The following is a 21,037-nucleotide window of genomic DNA, read 5'->3' as shown; positions in this document are numbered from 1 at the left end:
CTACCCAGGGCTCTGAAGTCATCGGTTATGTTCTCTGAGGTGTTCCTTGCAGTGTCGTTCGTACCTACATGGATAAGAAGCATAGGGAAATGGTCATTAGGTTTTAGTAGTTTATCGAGACAGGTGGTGATGTCACGAATCCTGGCTCCAGGGAGACAGCAGACCTCCCTTGACTGCAAATCTGGTCTGCAAATTGGACCCTCGGTTCCTCGCAGCATGGAGTCCCCAATGACTACCACTCTGCGCTCCTTCCGGGGGGGCTGATCAGCGTGTTTTGGAGTCCAAGTTGTGCGCTGGGTGTCTACCCGAGCCTCTTCCGCTACCTCCTCGGTAGTAATGTCCTGCAAGACGTGTCTTCAGTTCTGTATTATCTTTTTCATCTATCTCAATCTGGTCTCAAATCCACCTCTGTTAGAGTCCATCTCAGTGCAATTGCTGCTTTCCATCAACCGCTTGAAGGGAAACCTCTCTGCTCATCCTATGGTTTCCAGATTTATGAAAGTACTTTTCACTGTCAAACCACCTCCAGTGGTTTGGAACCTCATTGTTGTACTTGCTAAACTCATGAAGCCTCCATTTAAACCAATGTCTACGGCTCATCTGACATATCTCACTTGGAAAGTGGTCTTCCTCATTGTTCTCACATCTGCTTGCAAAGTCTTACCCAAAGTTGTTATAGAATTTCAACTCAATCAATCTGTTGTACTTCCAGTATTTTTTTCCAAGCCTCATTCTCATCCTGGAGAAACAGCTCTTCATACTCTGGACTGCAAGTGTGCTTTGGCCTTCTATTTACAAAGGACTAAATCACATAGATCTTCTCAACTTTTTTGTCTCCTGTAGGAATGATGCTGCACACACAAGGCTCAGAGTGGGATGAGGTGACCTAAATGGATGGGGTCTCCCCCTTTTATTGAGAATCATAGCTCCATTAATTACTTAGCTAATGCTCTACAAGGTTATAATTTAATAATGCATTTGTAGTGAGGATTAGACCAAGGTAATTCATTGTTTACATATTTCATGTGCTTCTCAAAGTTACTATCTCACGTGACATCTGAATACATATAATGGTTATAATAAAGTGATTCCCAATGTGTACATTTCTGATAGGTCTCAAATCTTACTATAGCATGTGACAGTCCAAAGGTTATAATGCATGGTTCTTAAGCTCTCTTGATTAGCCTTAAACTCAGGGCCTGCTTTGGCACTTAGGCAAAGTCTGATTGTTGCCCATATAAGGGATGCTTAAACAAGGTACGAGATAAGATAAGGGTAAACCTGTGTCAGGTTAATATGTGGCAAGAATCTTGTGACAAAGGGGGAGGGGGGACTGCCTCAGCATTCTGTCTCAAGGTGCAAACCTTTTTCCTTGCTTTGTCAAGAGGGAAAGAGAAAGGTTCATACTTCTACACAGGGCCTCACAGGGCCTAGATCCGTATACAGGGCCTAGATCAGTGTGCCTACCTGGCCTGGTTCAGAACTGCCTGTGTGCTGACCTTGCCTGTGTTCTGATGCCCTGGATCAGAACTTATCAGATTTCCATCCCTAAAGTCTCCTTTGATCTAAACAAGTTGGAACATCCAGTTTCCAAAAGGATGATTTTCAACTGGTTGGCTGCTTGCATTTCGTTTAGTTATGCTCAGGCTGGGCTGCAACTGGAGGGTCAAGTCACAGCACACAAAGTTAAAGTTATGGCAGCTTCAGTAGCTTTCTTTAGATCTACTCCTATTGAGGAAATCTGCAAAGCTGCCACTTGGTCCTCGGTTCATACATTCACCTTGCATTACATTTACCTCACATTACTGTCTTGGTTCTTTTTCCAGACGGGATGGCCATTTTGGCCAAACAGTATTACAAAATTTATTCTCCTAAATGCCAACACTCCCACCATCCCATTCTGGTTAGCTTGGAGGTCACCCATACGTGAGAATATGCTGCCTGCTTATCTTGGGATAAAGCACAGTTACTTAACGTAAGAGGTGTTATCCAGGGACAGCAGGCAGATATTCTCACAACCCACCCACCTCCCCTGGTTGGTTTCTTAGCTAGCTATCTGAACTGAGGAGATGCGCGCCCTACGTCGGATGGGAAGGTACTTGCGCATGTGCAGTGCAGCTGTCCGCATCGGGGCTCCGTGGATGACGTCACCCATATGTGAGAATATGTGCCTGCTGTCCCTGGATAACACCTGTTACGGTAAGTAACTGTGTTTTCTGAGCTCCCCTGGGAGAACGGTATAGAAAATTGAATCTAATACAATAAAGCCCTAAGCGCGCATGCGCACTTCCACCTACGTGCACCCGTTTTCCATGCGCTTTAGGGACCCGCAGGTAGGAGTGCGCATGCAGAGCCTGTAGGCCGCCAAGAAACATCGAAGGACCAGCCAGGTAACACACCGCGACTCCCCCTCCTCCACCACCCCCCGCCGCCGACCTTACCCGCCACACCACTAACACGCCGTGACTCCCCTCCCTCCTGCCGACCCTACCCGCCACACCAGATACCCCCGTTGACCCTCCCAGCCGACCCTCCCACCGCTACACGGCCGACAAACCTGGCAGCTCCAGCAGCATCCCAGGCACACTAAACACACTGCTCTTCAGCTCTTCTACTGGCCTAATTTCCTCTGCCGCGTCCCCGATGACGTCATCAGGGACGCAACAGAGGAAATTAGGCCAGTTTTTACATATTCTCCCTCTGTATGTTTATGTGTAGAAAGGTTTTTAACATTCTGGGGAAAAATATATACACATTCTGTTTTGGTTTTCAGATACTTCCGGGCAGAACTCACAGTCTTCAATAGCAAGTTCAATGAATAGTTCAGAAAAAACAGAAGTGCAGCCATGTGGAGACAAAGATTTAACTACAGAGTCATCCAAAAACTCTCAGGTAAACTCTGCTATCCAAAAACTCTCAGACAGTGAGTGAGTCTGTTTAATTTATTTATGTTACAGATCACTTCTTCAACAGAAAAGGCTACAAAGTGGTCTATAATAACATTAAAATAATTGAAATACCGTATATACTCAAATATACATTGATCCGAATATAAACCAAGGTAACCTTTTTCCCCAAAAAGATGTGGGAAAAAGGTTGACTTTAAGGTTAACCCAAGGTTAAACATTTGGGTATATGAGTGTCATTTGTTATCCCCCCCCTAGAACACCTGGCCTCAGTCACACATGCAGAAAACAAAGTTGGCATATTTCATTCACTAAATTGAAAATAAAAACCATTTTCCTACCTTTGTTATCTGGCGATTTTATTTTTCTAGTCATCTTGTTCCATCTGTGCTCTTAACTCTGTTTCTAAGGCCTTCTAAGACATTTGCTATTCTTTCCTCTCCTTCACTTTTTTGCACTATATCCTTCTTTGGTACTGATTTTCATATTCAGTTTTCTTCTATTTTTCTGCCTTCATCTCAAATCTATCTTTCCAACTCTTCCCCTTCTCTCTGTCCATGTGCACCATCTCTTCCCTCCATGTGCCCCATCTCTTCCCCTTCCTGCCATCCATGTGCCACCATCTCCTTACTCTTGCTGCCCATGGCCTCCCCTGCACCATTCCTTTGCTGTGATCCACTCAAGCAGAAACAGGAAGTTGCTTCAGAGGGTGCGTGGACCACAGCAAAAGAAAAATACAGAGGAAGCCACTGTCTTAGGTACTCCACTACTCGCTCCTCCCTTCCCCAGACCAACATTGCACTTACAACCCGATGTTCAAGAAGCCAACTCTCTGTGCTGGACTGGTGAAGGACCTTGATCGTCTGCACATGCTCAAGGCTTGCCTGACTCCCTTCAAGAATCCCGGAGAGGGCAGGAGCCAGCAGGCACATCGGGACTGTAAATGTGATGTTGGTCTGGGGGAGTGGAGGATAGGCATGCCGGTCAACGAGGGGGGGGGGAGATAGGACTGCTGATCATCAGGGGGAAGGAGGAGCTAGCAGTGGTCACCAGTGAGGATAGCAGTGGTGGTCATCGGGAGTGGGGGAGAGATAGCTTTGCGGGTCATGTGAAGGGGTGGAGGGACAGCAATGCCAGGCATCTGGAGGGGTGGACAATAGCATTGTTGGTCATCCAGTGGGGAGGGGAGGGGAAAAGCACCATCATCCAAAGAAGGCTCGAATATAAACCGAGAACCCCATTTTGGGGCCATATTATTTGCCCAAAAATCTTAGTTTATATTCGAGTATATATGGTAAATATAGTTTGCAGAACTTTCCAAAAGGAAGCAGGACCTCAATTTAATTTCCAAATAAGTAGGAAAAAAAACCTCACTGTCTGGTTCCTGTTAGCCTCCCATTGCCAGTTAGAGCACAAGTTGGGTCCTCTGCCTGTCTTGTTGAATTAGCATTTTATATCAGAATTCAATTTTAAAGCTATTGTCCACTTGAAATCTGCCTTCACATGGTCAAGTGATTTAAAGTAATACATATGCTTCAGAAAGTTTATATACAAAATCCAAGCTGAGCCTATGTACTCAGAGTTCCTTCTCTGAATAGAACCAAAACCAAGCATGATTAATGCACTGATATGTCTTTCTTTCTTTTTTTTTTGCCTCCATTAAGGATTCTGAAGGAGGAGTGCCGCCTTCTAAAAAGATTAAAGTAGATGCTTCCCAACAAAATGATGAGGAAATTTAGACTATACAATTAGATTTTCTGGTCATTTTTTTTTCTGTAAGGTACATCAGTGGGCTTAATTACAGAACAATCTTACCTAAATGGCTCTGATGAGAACAGAACTCTAGAACGTGTTTCAAGGTTACCAAGGAGAACTCCAAGAAAATTCAGAGAGGTGTGACTTCTGAGACTGCTAAACTTTTTTTTCCTCCAAGGCATCAATTAAGAATTTTTTTTAAGTTGCAGTCTTTGAAATTGGTTGGAGTAAACAACTCAGGAGGGTCTACGCACTGTTTCTAAAAATCAGTTGGACATTTGTGCTGCTGTATTTTTTTCATTTCTCTATTTAACAATGTAAAATATTTAAAAATGGTACAGGTCAGGTATTAGCTTACATGTGAGGTTCTTCGTTCTGACATGCTGTCTGCTTCTTTTGTGCCTTGTGTTCTGAAAACACTGCTAACGGTTTTTATAGTTGTTTTGCGATGTCCTATTTTGCAAAAGTGCCCTATGTTTGTATGATGCCATGTAGCAAGTTTTTTTTTTCTCATTCTATACAACTTGTTAACAAATGTAGCAAAGCTGGATGAATAAGAAGCCATTTTCACATCTGGAGTAAAGCAATTATACAGTATTTCTTCTACTTTAATTGTGGTGGATACTCTTAATGGTTTATCAAATCTGTGAACCAATTTAATATTTGAGTTTCTCTTAAACATCAGTGGTACCAGACATAGAACATACTCAGACTTTCTTCACTAGGAGAGTTGCTAAATTAAGCAATTAGCTGACTTCCTTTCTCTTCACTGTCCTCTATGCAGGAAATATGCACTTGTTAGTGAAATTTTTCATCTGGGCCTTGTATACTTAAACCAATTCAGACACAAGCAGATCATTGAACAAACCTTAGGCCCTAAATTAGTTCCAAGTTTTATCAACTTTATAAAATGAAAGGGATTGGTGCAGAATTCATTCATATATCTTCCTTGCTCCCAAAGAAAAAGTACAAGAAAAATACAGATTTATCAGTATCATGTAACTAAGCATTGTAAGCCATCAACCAATAGCAAAAATGCTTAGTGAATGCTGGTGACATCACAGTGGGCTCTAGCTTCACTGAAATTCCAATTGAAATAGTGAGAAAAAGGATTGAGTTAACTTTTATTTTAAACATTTTTAAATGTACATAATATTTAGTATCTGGGTGTTCTTTTTGTGTGCCAGCACACAGGATTAGCATTGAAGAATATCAGTTAGAGAATGACAAAGGGACAAATTTTTCCCCATCCCTGCGGGAACTCATTTTCATGTCCCCGCAAGTTCTTTTCCTGTCCCTACCCCATTCCTGCAAGCTCTGACCTCTTCTGCACAAGCCTTAAACACTTTAAATTCATAAATGTTCGAAGCTTGTGTGGTTAAGGCAGAGCTTACAGGAGTGGAGCAGGGACAGGGACGACAAAACTCGGAGGGATGGGACAGGGAAATTGAGTTCCTATGGGGACAGGGATAAAATTGTCCCCATGTCATTCTCTAATATCAGTGTATTTTGCAGGCTTAAACCTCCCTCAATTTTATGCCTTACGAGGCACTCAGGATATGCCTTTGGCATCCTTTATCATACCTTACCATGCACTAGTGATTACTCAGCGCCTTTGTCTTAAATCTGATCTTCATTCAGGATGACACTAGTTTGCTTGGTAGTAAGTTCCTGGTCATTCATAACCTTCCTGGAAACTGCCTCTAATGTCCCCTAAGGCCAGCTTTTGTCTCTCTTATGAGGCATTCTTATAAATATTGCCACCTTGGCTATGTTACCTCCTGATTCTCTACATTTTGTAGAAATTTTAGGCTTGCTCTGTGTAATGAAGTTGTTTTTCAGTGTGCTCAGTGATGACTGTGCTGTTTTTATTGCTCTGTATGGAGCAGATGGGTCTTGTCATTTTTAAAATAAAATATTAACATTTTGGATCACGGATGCACCTAGTATGCAAAATGAACATATACAGGAATGCATGGAACTGTTTTTAGTCTATTTTCTTATTAAACTTGCTAAACTATTTCTGAACTCTCCTTGGGTGAAAATGGCTTGAACTTTGACTGTTCTGTTTGCATTTGCTGCTTTCATGTTAAAGACACTTAAAAAAAGGAAAAAGACTTTATATTATATAAAATCTCCATGCTACCCTTTAATATAGCATGTTCATAGTTATTAATCCCCAAATTACCTTCCTGCACTAAGGCCCCCTGTTACAAGGCTGCGCACTTGTCCCAAGTTCCTTCACAGTAGTCTGTGGCATTCCCTTGAGGAACTCCATCTCGTTTTGGTCTAATCTCCCTTTATCACCCATCTGGATCCATTCTGGTTCTTATTGTGACAAATGGTGATAGGGGTTGAGGCTACAGCAGTAGCTGAACCTGTAATATGAGTACCAAAGTAGCACTCATGGCCAGGACTACTTGCAGTGAAAGGGCACAAGTTGAAAAAAGGAAAATGAAGTCCTTTGAATGCGGGCATCACCAGTTCTAGTCGTTCTAACCAGTGGGTACTTTTTTATGGCGCAGGGTTTTGTGAGGTCCCCCATTGCAGTGTTCACGGGCAAAGACTCGTTGAATTGGAACAAGGGTTTCAGAGGCTAAAATTCCAGAATGTTATGGAGCCTTTTAATAGAATTCATACAGGAGGCTTTTAAAGGCAAACTATGGCCCAGTGTAACCTAGGATACCTGCTCACTTAGATTTGTTCTCAAGAATAATTGGACAGTATACAGACAAACAGAATTTTCAGGTACTGAGGCATCAGTGAGCCCGGATTTATTTAAGGGAATAGGAGAAAGATTTCTGCATATCTGTGCTGAAAGGCAGAAATTTTTTTTATATACTAACCCCCTCTTCTACAAAGCCGCACAGTAACGGCCCCGTAGCCCATAGAGCTATAAAGGGCTTCGGGGCTGTTGCTGCGCGGCTTTGTAGAAGAGGGGAGTAAATCTCTGGAATTATTTTTCCTCCCATTATCTTGTAACTTTTTTAAATAATTTTTTTTCACACCTTTTGTTAGCAGCTTTTAAACTAGAGGTGGTTAGAACAAATTTTTTCACATAACAAAAAGAATGGTATATGTTAAAAGTTCTGTAGAGGCTGCTTTTCATGGATCTGACCACTGTGTGTGAATTTTCAGTTTTAATTTGGGTTCCCCCCCCCCCCATATATGTTCCCAGGGTGTGGATATAAATCTTGTTATAGAAGCAGGCTCCTTCTTGTACTTCAGTAAGAAGAGTAAACACAATAGCATCATTAAAATACCTCAAAGCACATTTCTCAAAAAAATAAAACAACATTAATGTTACTGACACCAGCAGGTTTAAATTTAAGTGCATTTTTGTGTATGCTTTCCTGCTTGCTTCTGCTCTGTATTGTGTTCAGTGTGCTTGTGGCATTGAAAACAACAAAGCATGACCTCATTCTGTGGCTGTTTTCCTGTTTAAAATCTAAAAAGCTAGCACTTTTTTGATCCTTTGAGATAATCTCAGTTTTCATACTAGATTGAGAACAGTTCTGCATGCTTCAGACCAGCAGCACACACGTGCGAGTTCCTTAAACTTGTTAATGTCGGTGTTTATGATGAAGAGCTGTCAGAGGCACATAGGAGCCCTTTTACTAAAGTGCATCAAGCTGTTAATGCACAAATTTGTGCACACTGCCCCACAAGCATACCAGCTGTTAGTAAAGTATCATGCCAGTTAGCACACAAATTCACAAGTTGTCATAGGAGATGGAAAGTAGGCGGAGAATGGCCGGGGCTGCATATAGTATAGTTTAGAATGTGGTACTTAACTGTGTGCTGTCACTTTCACTGTTAGCATGGGTCTACTTAGCGCTGCCTCAGTGCGTTAACGACTCTTCATTGGGGCAATTGCTGAGGACATGCTGGCATGCCCCCGACAATTAGCACAAAGCCTTTGCACTTAACATACTTTAATTTTGGCTATTAAGGTTTGCTAAGTACAAAAACATAGCTCACTTTAGTAAAACACCCCCTTTGGTTACCATGGGCTCCTTTTACAAAGGTGTGCTAGCAGTTTTAGCGAGGGCTAAAATGCCGCCGCACTAGCCGCTACCGCCTCCTTTTAAGCAGGCGGTAATTTTTCAGCTAACACACGCACTAATCTTGTGCGTGCGCTAAAAAATGCTAGCGCACCTTTGTAAAAGGAGCCTTTAGTGTAGGGATAATTCGAAATGAGTCTTTGACTGTTATTAGGCTTGTATTGAAGTGCCTGACAGCATTACTGGGGCCAGTGGGAAAAGTGATGCAAATGTTTTGTTTTGGGGTCTTTTCTGCCAGCGAATGGTGGTGTTTGTTCATGCAGAATCAATCATATATAAACCAGAAGGAGCTGGTTCAGTTGCAGCTTTCTAGGTAACAAAAAGTTCTCTTGACGGGTAAAATGTTTAGAAATGGTGCAAAACCTGAACAAGTGCTTCCGTACCACGTGCTGAATGTTGTCAAGTTAGTTGCTTGCATAAAGTTAATAAAAACAGAAGCAAAGGAATAGCCAAGCTTGTGAAACACATGTGAAGGCCTGAATAAAGGATTTACTCAGCCAAAATTTTATAGTACAGCTATTCCTTGGAATTTTTATGCTTGGAAATATAGTTAAAACATTCCGAAAAGTGCTGGCACTTATGAAAAAATCAAGGCAGTTTAAAACTATTTGTTTTTGGCAGTAACCTTACTGCCGCATAAACATTTTCACCGTTTTTGACATTCTTTTTATGTCTGTGGATCTGTTGGGTGTAAAAACAAAACAAGGAAAAAAAAAACCCCAACCCTTTGGTTTTCTCTTTTTTTTTTTTTTTTTATTTGCGTACGTAATCATTTCTACTTTACAGTTTGTGTGTTTGTACAGCAGTAATGATTTCTTTTTCACTTATTTATTCCATTATTAGCTATGGTTTGTACAGTGTACAATGGTACCATTTCAGAAACAATAAAAAAATTTTAAAAAACATGAATACAGTGTGATCAATTACTCTTGAGTGCTCTTACAAAAAAGATTTTGGGTTGTATTTTCTCATGTGAAATAAATATATATTTTAAATGTGACCTTTTAAGTATACTTGCATTGTTTGGTAGGTATTCATAGAGAGCTTTTTTTGCAAAGCAGTGCTACTAGTTAGCGTTTCACTAAATGCGAAGAAGCCCATTCAGTTCCTGCTTTGTAAAGGGAGCTCACAGCAAGGTATTTACATAGGACAGGGCTGCCTCTTCTATAAATTAATGCTGCCTTATTTTGCCACTGTTATGTAGGTCGCATATAACCTTGGGATTATTCATGGTCAGATTGGTTGATCAATTAATTTTAAAGGCATATTTAAACTTTGGACAATTACATTACATTTCATTTATTGACTTCTATTCAGTTTTAGGCAGCTTACAATAATAAGAGGTATCTGCACATTTCAAGGAATTATATTTCAAAGCTTAGACAAACATTGGATTAGCATTGCAGGACATATTTCCTAAATAAAAATAGATGCAAACTACTCTTTACAAAAAAAATTTGGAACAATGAGAAACTTGGAGCTAAGCAGAGCCCTAGGTAACTTATCACACCAATTACAAAACTTATGGATCAATTTTGAAAAAAAAAATCAATCTGCTCATTTGATCAGATTTAGCTTATTTATGTCATGCCAATCAATCTTTTTAGGGAGTGCACATAACGCGTCGCTCCCTGCATCACACTCCCTAAAGAGAAGATCAATTGGCGGTTTATACCCTGAGGCAGCAAGAAAATTGTGAAATGCTGGCCATTGTTGGTGCACTGATCCCGGATGAAAATAATTAACTTTTTGTTGCTATTTGGACCTTTTGAGTCTTTTTCCTTGATAGTTTGCATTGCACAGAGCACTTTTCAAGCAAAATAAAGGAGGTTTTTTAATACCCCTGGGGTATCATTTAGCCTTGCCTTAGAGCCATTAACAAAGCTGGCTTGTGCAATGTAGTCTGATGCTTTTTCCTCCTTTCATGTTTGGCTTGAGCATATGCAAACGTTCATGGTATATAATATTGAAATTTAGACCTTGTGCACTTTATTGTGAAAGAGTGGTTGATTATTAATAATTTTTCACTTCACTGTGTTATTTTAGCTTATTGGAAGGGACATACTATTAGACAAGTATTGTCTTATAAACAATTGGATTAAAAACCTCTATGGCACTACTGAGTGGCCATACTAAACCCCTCTTTTACGAAGTCCGATATCATGGATTGACATGGTAATTGCTCCGATGCCCATAGGGATTGAATGGGTGTCGGAGCATTTGCTGTGCAGCTTTGTAAAACAGGTTGTAAATGTGATCATGGAAGGTATGTCAAGAGAGGTTTCTGTTGATAGATATAATACCAAACCAATTTACATAGAAACATGATGGCAGATAAAGGCCAAATAGCCCATCTAGTCTGCCCATCCGCAGTAACCATTATCTCTTTCTCTCTCTGAGAGATCCCACGAGCCTATCCCAAGCCCTTTTGAATTCAGACACAGTCTTTGTTTCCACCACCTCTTCTGGGAGACTGTTTCATGCATCTACCACCCTTTCTGTAAAAAAGTATTTCCTTAGATTACTACGGAGCCTTTCATCTCTTAATTTCATCCTATGCCCTCTCATTGCAGAGTTTCCTTTCAAATTAGAGACTCGACTCATGTGCATTTACATTATATAGGTATTTAAACGTCTCTCAAGTAAAAAAATAGTAGTGACAACTAAATCAAAATTAGTTACAAAAATGTCACTCACCAGCAGTGGGTTATACCTCTAAGATCAACATTAAATTGAAAACTGGTGGAGAAAAAGCCTCAAGGTAAATGTTATCATGCAGCAATCATTGTTGATTTGCAGCTGGCGTTATTCTTGTCATTGGCATAAAAAAACTCACACCCAGGAAATGTAAGGAATCTACTACTGTGCACATTTAATCTATAGTTTTAGTTTTATAATTCATTTTTTTTTCAAAAACAGGAAAGGAATTAATAACTTAGCTCTGGTGGCAATTGGTGAAACAAGATCTTGTAGGAGTGTTTCAGCTCTGCCGCCCGCTTGGGAAGTTGGGTGCTGTGAGAGAAGCTTTGAATGCCGATGAAGAGTGAATGTATGCATGACGCCGGCGTCTGTCTTTCAACTGCAGCAGTAAGCCTTTGGCGCCAGAGCTAAGTTATTAATTCTTTTCCTGTTTTTGAAAAAAATACATTATAAAACTAAAAATATAGATTAGATGTTCACAGTAGTGGGGTTTTTCCTCTATAGATCCTTACATTTCCTGGGTGTGAGTTTTTTATGCCAATGCCAAGAATAACGCCAGCTGTAAATCATCAATGATTGCTACGTGATATTTACCATGAAGTTTTTCTTCACCTGTTTTCAATTTAATGTTGATCTTAGAGGTATAACCCACTACTGGTGAGTGACATTTTTGTAACTATTTTTGATTTAAATGTCTCTATCATATCTCCCCTCTCCCGCTTTTCGTCCAAAGTATACAGATCGAGATCTTTAAGTCTGTCCCCATACACCTTATAATGAAGACCACATACCATTTTAGTAGCCTTCTTCTGGACCAACTCCATCCTTTTTATATCTTTTTGAAGGTGCGGCCTCCAAAATTGTGCACAATATTCTAAATGAGGTCTCACCAGCATCTTATACAATGGCATCAATACCTCCTTTTTCCTACAGGCTATACCTCTCCCTATGCAACCTAGCATCCTTCTAGCTTTCGCCGTCACCTTTTCAACCTGTTTGGCCATCTTAAGATCATCACATACAATCACACCCAAGTCCCGCTTTTCTGTCATGCACATAAGCTCTTCACTCCCTAATCTGTACCGTTCCCTTGGGTTTTTGCATCCTAAATGCATGATCTTGCATTTTTTAGCATTAAATTTTAGATGCCAAATTTCAGACCATTCTTCAAGCTTCGCCACATCTTTCTTCATGTTATTCACACCATCCGGTGTGTCTACTCTATTGCAGATTTTGCTATCATTCGCAAAGAGGCAAATCTTACCAGACAACCCTTCAGCAATATCGAAATGTTCTAGAATAAATTCCAATTGTGAATCTACTAATGTGATTCAATGCCTTTGCCAACTGATTTATATTGGTTGAACATTTAGGCAGATTAAGATAGGACTCACCGAGCACGAATCCTGTATTTTAGGTAACTGTCTTACATCCCCATAAGTGGCTCATTGATGTGATGAGTGGCACACAATATAAGATTTTAAGTGGCAAGTTATAGATAAAATTAAGATTGGATGGGAGGGTGGTGACATAATGAAATTGCTGAACTATATATTAAAAACAAAAAACAACCACCCAATGATGGACTTGTATCTCTGAATACGGTAGCTCCAGCAGGATTAAATCTTGCATTGGTTTAGTTCTCTCTAGTGTAATGTTGACCTTATTAGCTGAGTAACCCATATGATAGGTTAAAGTTTGGCATCTGAGAGCGTGGTCACCATTTTTAAGACATTATTTGAGAGACCACCTGTCTTATAGTTAGGTGTAAGTTAATTGTTGGATTTATAATGTTGCACTAAAGTTTTGATTTAGTAGAAAAAAAAACTTGCTTGAAACAGCAAGTGATTTCATGAAATATGGCAAAACCAAAAAAAGAACCAACAAAACCTGCAGTGAAAAAAACCACACAAGGCAAACAACAACAATACTGCAGGAAAACGTACAGGGTGCAGTAATTTTATTAAGATGACAAAAGCAAAAATCTTAAAAACAAGTGCATAAACTACATAAAAAATATCCAAAACAGCTGGTCCTAATATTCATGTGGACTGGACCCGACATGGTCCATGTTTTGAAAAAACACTCCTTCCTCAGGGGTCCCTAATGTTGGTACACAGAGTATCAGAAAACCAGAATGGGTAAAGTAAACAAAATCGATAATAAACAGGTGTAAAACTCTCCTGTGTAAGGAGCTGCACTCTGTGGCTCAAAGTGAAATATGGTCCCGTGTCTGCTTGCACATTCTTCCTCTAAAGCTGGTACACTGAAGAAACTGCAAACGGTTCATGAAATCAGTTCTGCTTCCTTTGATTGCTCCGTTACTGGGGTAACTGTGGTGATTCTAAAGCTAGTAGATACTGGCAAGTGCTGACCTCCTGGGATGTGTGTGCATTTCTCAGACCAAAACCCGTCTGGGTTCATCTGGCTGCTTTTGTGGCTCAGATAACCGGCTGATCCCACCTCCCTGTGGTGGTGCTGATACATTCGGCAATTTCCAAGGCACATGGGCTATTTGAAAACTGAACAAAACTAGTGCTTGAATACTTTCTCAGAGTTGGAATGGGAGCACGCAGCTTAAATGAATTAATCTTAACTATTATGAAGCCTCAAAGCTCCTGTAGCACAAAAGCAACAACTGCCAGGAGTCCCAATGATAGTATTGGCATTATCCTAGCATCTGTTGCTCTTGTGCATTGAGACTTCATATTATTTAAGTGCTCCCATTCCAACTCTGAGAAAGCATTCAAGTACTAACTTTTTGCATTTGGAAACTGCCCATGGTAAAAGTTTGCACTGATGATTCTTTGAGTGTGTGTAGCTGTCACAACCTATTGTTTTGCTTTGACAGCAGCTGCTCTTTGCTACCCTAGGTAACTGCCTAGTTGTTGGGCCAGGATAGTCCTGCCATGGACCTAGAAAATTGCATAAAGACAGTTCCTCTAGAGTCTAGATATACGCTGAACGCTACCTCTGACCTGAGCAGCAGCAGAACAAAGTCAAGGATCAAACTGGGAGTGGAGTGGCCCAGTGGTTGGAGCAGTTTCCTCAGCACCCTGAGGTTGTGAGTTCAAGTCCCACTGCAGCTCCTTGTGACTCTGGGTGACTTTGAGCCAATCGGGGTCTTAGGCCCCTTCCACTGCATCCCAAGATGCATTGAGAGGGGGAAGGCCTGTCATTCTCAGCATGTGGCCCTGTAGGCAGGAGGGAGTGGGCTTCAGGTGATGGGGGGTGTTGCCTCATGGATGATGTGGGGGGTGTTGCCTCATAACGGAGGTGTCAGGTGATGTGTGGGGGAGAGCCTGGGGATTAGGGGAGTTGTTGGGGGGTACAGGGATGTTGGGGGGAGGGTGTAGGGCTCTAGCTGATCCTGGCAGGGGGAATCCCCATCAGTTGAGCTGGCAGGAATCCCCAAAACCAGCTCTGCTGATGGGGATTCCTCTACTGCGATCAGCTGATGGCAAGCCATCAATGTGCTGTTTTTTCTCCCATCTCTGGGTAGTGGGAGAGGAGGGTCAATGACCACTGGGGGAGTAAGGGGGATCATGCCTTAATCCCTCCTGTGGTCATCTGGTCAGTTTGGGCAGCTTTGGGGCACTAAGATGCAACTAAAATAGGTCTAACTGCTGACATCTAAGTTCCCTCTAGGAAAGCTTTGATTATGGCTGCAGTACGTCCAGGTTTAAGCCTACCCGATTCCCGCTCATAGCACACCTCCCAACACGCTCCTTTGAGTTCTGGACACACAGCATCTTAGAAGTGCTGCTGCACATCCAGAAAGTTGGTTTTGATTATCGGCAATTGGACGTTCCTGCTATTAGGACGTCCAAGTGCCGACTTAGGGCTAGATTCACTAAGCAAACCGTGTACCGATCAGTTAGCGACCCCGGCCCGATTCACTAACCTCTCCTGCGATCTGCTTCCAATCCGTGCATGCAAATGAGGAGAACTGCATGCAAAGTAGGTAGGGACGCGATTTACTAAACAAATTTCCTGATCCAACTGGGCTGGCCGATCAACCCAAAAAGCGACTGCTGGGGACCAGTCGAAAACGTCTTTTCGACTCTCCAGCTCCATTAAAAGCACTGCTCTCTGCCGGCCCTGCTCTCTGCTGCCCTGAATCTCTCCTGCCCTTTCCCGCACTGCGAGCCCATTGTTTTAATCCCTGCCTGACAAAAAAAGTTTACAAGGGCTCCCAGTGCGGGGAAGGGCAGGAGAGATTTTGGGTGGGAGATTTGGGGCAGAGCTTCGGGGCACCAGAGAGCAGGCTGCGGGGCAAATTTTTTGTGGGGTTCGGGGCACTTGTTGGGAGGGGAGGTTTAATTTTTTTTTTTTTTTAATCGGGTAGATATTTTGTGTGTGTAAAACACGCAAAATATCTACCCAATTAAAAATTTTTTTTTAAAGACGGCTGTTTCTTCTGTCAGGGCTTTAGCAATCCATGCAGTTGGCTGGGGGCATGCCAACGATCGTCTCCATTTGCATGCAGGCCTTTAGTGAATTTGTCGGCCTGCATGCAAACGGAAATGGATCGCACACGGATCGGAGGGTTAGTGAATCTAGCCCTTAGGCAGTTTTTTGGATGTTTTAAAGTTTTGATTATGCCCCTCTTGATGTTTATATTTATTAAAATTTGGTATCTTGCAATTTACAACAGAGCAATGCAGCTTACAAAGCACAATAAAATCAATTAAAACAAATTAACACTTCATTGTACCATATTAACCTCTTTGATTGTGTAAACCATACAGAAAAAGCGGTTAATCAAGTCTCATCCCCCTTTCAGCATGTCTGTGCCCAGCACTTGCTCCAGGCCAGAGTCATTGCTTCAATGCAATGTATTTTGTAATTGCTCCAGCCTTTTCTTGGAGATGATGGCTTTCTTTTACTTTGAATGTCAGCCTCCTTCTTGCCCTATTCATTTATGTATAGAGATCTTTTATTCTCATCCATTAGATGCTGGCATAAACCTTTGCATGAGAGTCCTATATTCCCAAATCAATCCAAATATCTATTATTTTTTAATACGATTATAAACTGTTGCAGATTGAATGCCATCAGCACTTCCACAGTTCAGGAGCTTTGCAGATGACAGCCCCCTTGTGTCTGTCAATTACTAATGAGTAGGATTTTACTATTCTTCTGTTCAACATCACCTTCAAAGTTCACCTGTCCACTGTCCTACAACATGGTCTTTTCCAAGAAACTGAATTTGAAACTCGCTGATCATTACAGGTATGACTGTATGGAAACCATTATATAAAACGTCTCACAATTCCCTCCTATCTTACTGCATTATTCTACATCCAGCAGAGCTGTAATGCCGTCTTCAGCTAAAAATAAATATTTTAAAACTGTATAAAGTGGAATTTCTCTCAAGTTTCTTAGAATTGCTACTAGCCAAAATGAAATTGTCTTTTCATATAATATCCACTAGGAGGAGGCAAATAGAAGCAAAGCTGTAACACTATTTGAAAAAGTACTGAGGACATGATGAGAGGGTTAATAATGAAACACATTCTCCTTTTAACTGACCATAAATTAGATAGAAATCCTAAATAGAAAAAAGTACAGTAATCCTAATTAGAAATGCCTTGAAATGAATGTAGGACCAATAAGCCACCCACATGCAGGAGCCATTTCCAGTTTTGGACTTGAAGGAGTTGCTGGTCCCTTCAACCAGCTGCAGTCATGCTGGAAAAGGCATTCTTGAGTGCACAGGTAAAGGAAATCCAGTGATACCAACTCAGATGCAAAGCCAGCCTTTGAGAGAATGATTCAAGGTGTAACTTACCTACCCATGCTGAATGAAAGCAGCAGCCATGATAAATCTCACATTTTCGATGGCTGTGTCAATTGCTGACACACACACCATGACCTCCTGTGTTTAAAAGGCCTAAGGCTGGCTGGTAGAATTAGCTTGCAAACCATTTTTTCTGGATCCTAGAAGTCAAGATATTTCAGGTGGCTTTGGAAATAAAATATTTACAATGATAGGCAACGGAATGCTTTTTTGTTTGGGGGGGGGAGGCAAAAGCTCAGCCCTTGACCTGCCCAACCTCCATCTCAGACCCTGCCCCCATAATAATAGTATTAATTGTAATGCCATTTCTTCCATTCATTCTTCATATACGCACAATATAATCTTTTTAAATTTTTTTAATGTATGAATCGCTTAAATCCAGAGGTCTCAAAGTCCCTCCTCAGCCGGAATCCACTCAGTTTTTCAAAATTTCCCCAATGAATATGCATGAGATCTATTAGCATACAATGAAAGCAGTGCATGCAAATAGATCTCATGCATATTCATTGGGGAAATCCTGAAAACCCAACTGGATTCCGGCCCTCGAGGAGGGACTTTGAGACCCCTGCTTAAACCTAAGCAATGTACAAAAACATTCCATCCACAATTTGAAACACAAACATTATAAAAATGCAGTAAACAGATAAATCAGTCCCCCCCAAAAAAAATTCCTTAATACAGAATTATTCAAATCTAAAACAAACAATAACCAGAGTTAGAGAAAGGCATCCACAAACAATTGTGTTTTTAACAATTTCTTGAAAGACATACGATCTTTGCATAATCTCATTATACCTGTAATTTAATTTCAGAGATTCTTACTGGTAATTGAGAAAATAGATATTCTAGATTTAACATAGCGAATCCCATTTTTTTTTTAACTGATGAGCAACATCCCCCCCCCCCCTCAGATCTCAAACATCTTGCAGGCTGATAGACTTCCCACAAGTTTTGAAAGCAAATAGGAACAGAGGAGTACAGTATTTGATGAACAAGTGACAGAGCTTTATAGCAAATTACTACTATTTATTATTTCTATAGCGCTGAAAAGGCATACGCAGTGCTGTACATTTTAACATACAATAGACAATCCCTGCTCAGTAGAGCTTACAATCTAATTTAGGCAGGACATTACAGGGTTGGGGAGATTATGGTAGAGGAAATGATACAGTGGGTCTAGGTACCTGACAGCAGTGAGTGGGAGTTAAGAGTTGAACAGGTAACCAGTGTAGAGCTTTTTTTAAGATCGGAGTTATATGGGCAATCCTAGGAATACCCATCGAGCTGCTGAATTCATTAGAAGTTGCACAGGTTGGCATGTTTTCTTTGACAATCCAAGATATAAAAGATTGTAGTAATCAATTCGAGATAGCAAATAACGCTTGAACGACAGAGCGAAAATCCACAGGCAGGAGTATCGGTTTTAAGCTGGTAGACAGCAATCATGGCTAGGCTATCTCATCGATACTACTAGGTTGACCTACAGCATCTTCCGGAAAGAACTAAAGACCACTTTGTTTAAGAAATTCTTGTCCTAGCCAGACACTCTTCCGCGAACATAACTTCCACACCTTATCCTGAATTTCTTCCTCACATTAGGTATCCACATTCCCTGTCTGCTAAAATTCCCTCTTCATAATTATATCCTGATATTCGCTGGTGTCCGACTATTTTCAATTGTAATATGTAAAATAGTTAATTTCTTATAATTCAACCTATGTATAATTTTCCTTTCAACCACCTTGTATTCATTTACTGTAATTCGCTGATTGTACAGCTCTTCTTCTTTGTGAACCGCCTAGAAGTCACAAGATTGTGGTGGTATAGAAAAATAAAGTTATTATTATTATAAAGTTATTATTAATCTAATTAAGATGTGACGTCGTGCATATCCTCCTTGTCTTGCCCTCCTTCCAACCCCTCTCCGGTATGGCTATTCTGATGTTCTTATCTTTTTGAATTAACCTTTATAAAGTTTATTTCCATGCATTATTTTACTGAAAGAGGCTGAAGTGTGTGTTTGTTTTAGTCTGTACTGGCAGTGGGAGGAAAATTACTGCCCTTAGTTAATCCCTAAATCTTGTGGCATGTTTCTCCGTTTTCCATTCAGAAATCCTACCCATTACATATAAACACACTCATTAGAGCAGTTCAGCACTAAGCTAGGGATCTGAGATGAATGCGAGGGGAGGTTTTCACTATGCTTTCCACTTCTGGCCTCTCATACGCCCTTGACTGGCATTTGGCACCATTGTAAACCTTGCTGATTTGGAAAGTTTTTGCTCAGATCATCTGGTACACAGAAGCTCCTTTCAACTAGAGAGTGACACAGGGCCAAAGATTCATCTCCGTCCCCTCACCATCCCCACAGTGAAGTGCATTTTTCTTCCCCGTCCTCTCACCGTCCCTGCATTTTTCATCCCTGTCCAGAGCCATGACGTGTTTTCATAAATTAACCACCACCTTTCTTTTTTTTAGTAACGAATAAAATGTACAAATAACTTACTACTGAAAATTATATTCTAATCAGAGGATTCTTGGCAAATAAACATTTTACTGAATCAGGATAAAAATTCACATTCTACATTTATTTATTTCTGGGGTTTTTTTAAAGACCATTTTTTCTGGCAAAAGACCAATGAAACCAGTTAGAAACATAGAAATTGACGGCAGAAAAGGGCCGCGGCCCATCAAGTCTGCCCATACCAATGACCCACTCCCTGACTTTTACTCCCCTAGAGATCCCACGTGGATATCCCATTTTCTCTTAAAATCTGACACGTTGTTGGCCTCAATTACTTGCTGAGGTAGCTCATTCCAATGATCGACCACCCTTTCGGTGAAGAAGTATTTCCTGGCATCACCATGAAATTTCCCTCCCTTGACTTTCAGCGAGTGCCCTCTGGTGACCGAGGGCCCTGTAAGACAGAAGATATCATCCTTCACCTCTATACGTCCCGTAATATACTTAAAGGTCTCAATCATGTCTCCCCTCTCTCTTCGTTAACAAGATTCGGACAGTAACCCTTAATAAAACATGGTGTCTATGGGTTTCATTAAAATAAAAGCAAATACATGAGCTTTTGAAACCAAATACGTCCCTTCTTCAGATACCACCTCAGTGACCTTATTCACCTCTGGGGAAGGGACATTTCTACTCTGGATAGCTCATGTATAATCACTTGGCAGTGGCTGAGGCCCCTCCCTTCCAACACAATATAACAAGGACCCTGTACTTTTTGTTTTCTATCTTCCAGATCCTCCTCAGACAGGCCCCTTCCATCAAATTTTTAGATAAAGCATATTGATTCAATAAAAGCTATCATTAGCCTGCAGAGAATCCTGTGCCACAAAGCTACTACAATATTACGTTATACAGTACATTCCAATCAGTAAACTTCAAATAATAAAATATGGCTAGATGTCACACAGGCTCTGTTTTCTTCTGCTCCTGCTCTCTTCCCTCCAGCTCCTCCTCTCTTCCCTCCAGCTCCTCCTCTTCCCAGGCAAAGGAACACATCTTCAGGGGCAGATACAGCAAAGTTCATAAAGCTTTGTGCACGAGTTAGTTTGATTTGGTGCACAATTTTATGGGCACATAACGCCAACAATTAATTTGTACACAAGCCTTGCATAGGCACCAGCACACAATATACTTAAATCCATGCTAATCATAGGCAGCAAAACGCTGCTTTGTTTGGGGGTGGGGGAGTGGCAGGAGTTCTGCCTTGGCACACGACCTCTAAACCAGTGATTCCCAACCCTGTCCTGGAGGAACACTAGGCCAATCGGGTTTTCAGGCTAGCCCT

At 41.1% G+C, this 21,037-nt stretch overlaps 1 protein-coding gene across 4 annotated transcripts in view; it reads left to right on the top strand.

Moving 5' to 3' along the window:
* Positions 1-5,239, top strand: part of BCL7A (BAF chromatin remodeling complex subunit BCL7A) — a 120,062-nt gene extending 114,823 nt beyond the window's left edge. For all 4 annotated transcript variants that reach the window (XM_033957338.1, XM_033957335.1, XM_033957336.1 and 1 more), the window contains 2 exons: positions 2,774-2,892; positions 4,571-5,239. In XM_033957338.1, coding sequence (XP_033813229.1) covers positions 2,774-2,892; positions 4,571-4,645 — 194 coding nt within the window. In that variant the 3' untranslated portion in view covers positions 4,646-5,239. The remainder of the gene's footprint in view (positions 1-2,773; positions 2,893-4,570) is intronic.
* Positions 5,240-21,037: the final 15,798 nt, after the last annotated feature.

This window comes from Geotrypetes seraphini, chromosome 8 (assembly GCF_902459505.1).
Source record: "Geotrypetes seraphini chromosome 8, aGeoSer1.1, whole genome shotgun sequence".
NCBI lineage: Eukaryota > Metazoa > Chordata > Amphibia > Gymnophiona > Dermophiidae > Geotrypetes > Geotrypetes seraphini.
Note: the sequence above shows the minus strand (reverse complement) of the source record. Positions and strands in the feature narration are given on the sequence as shown.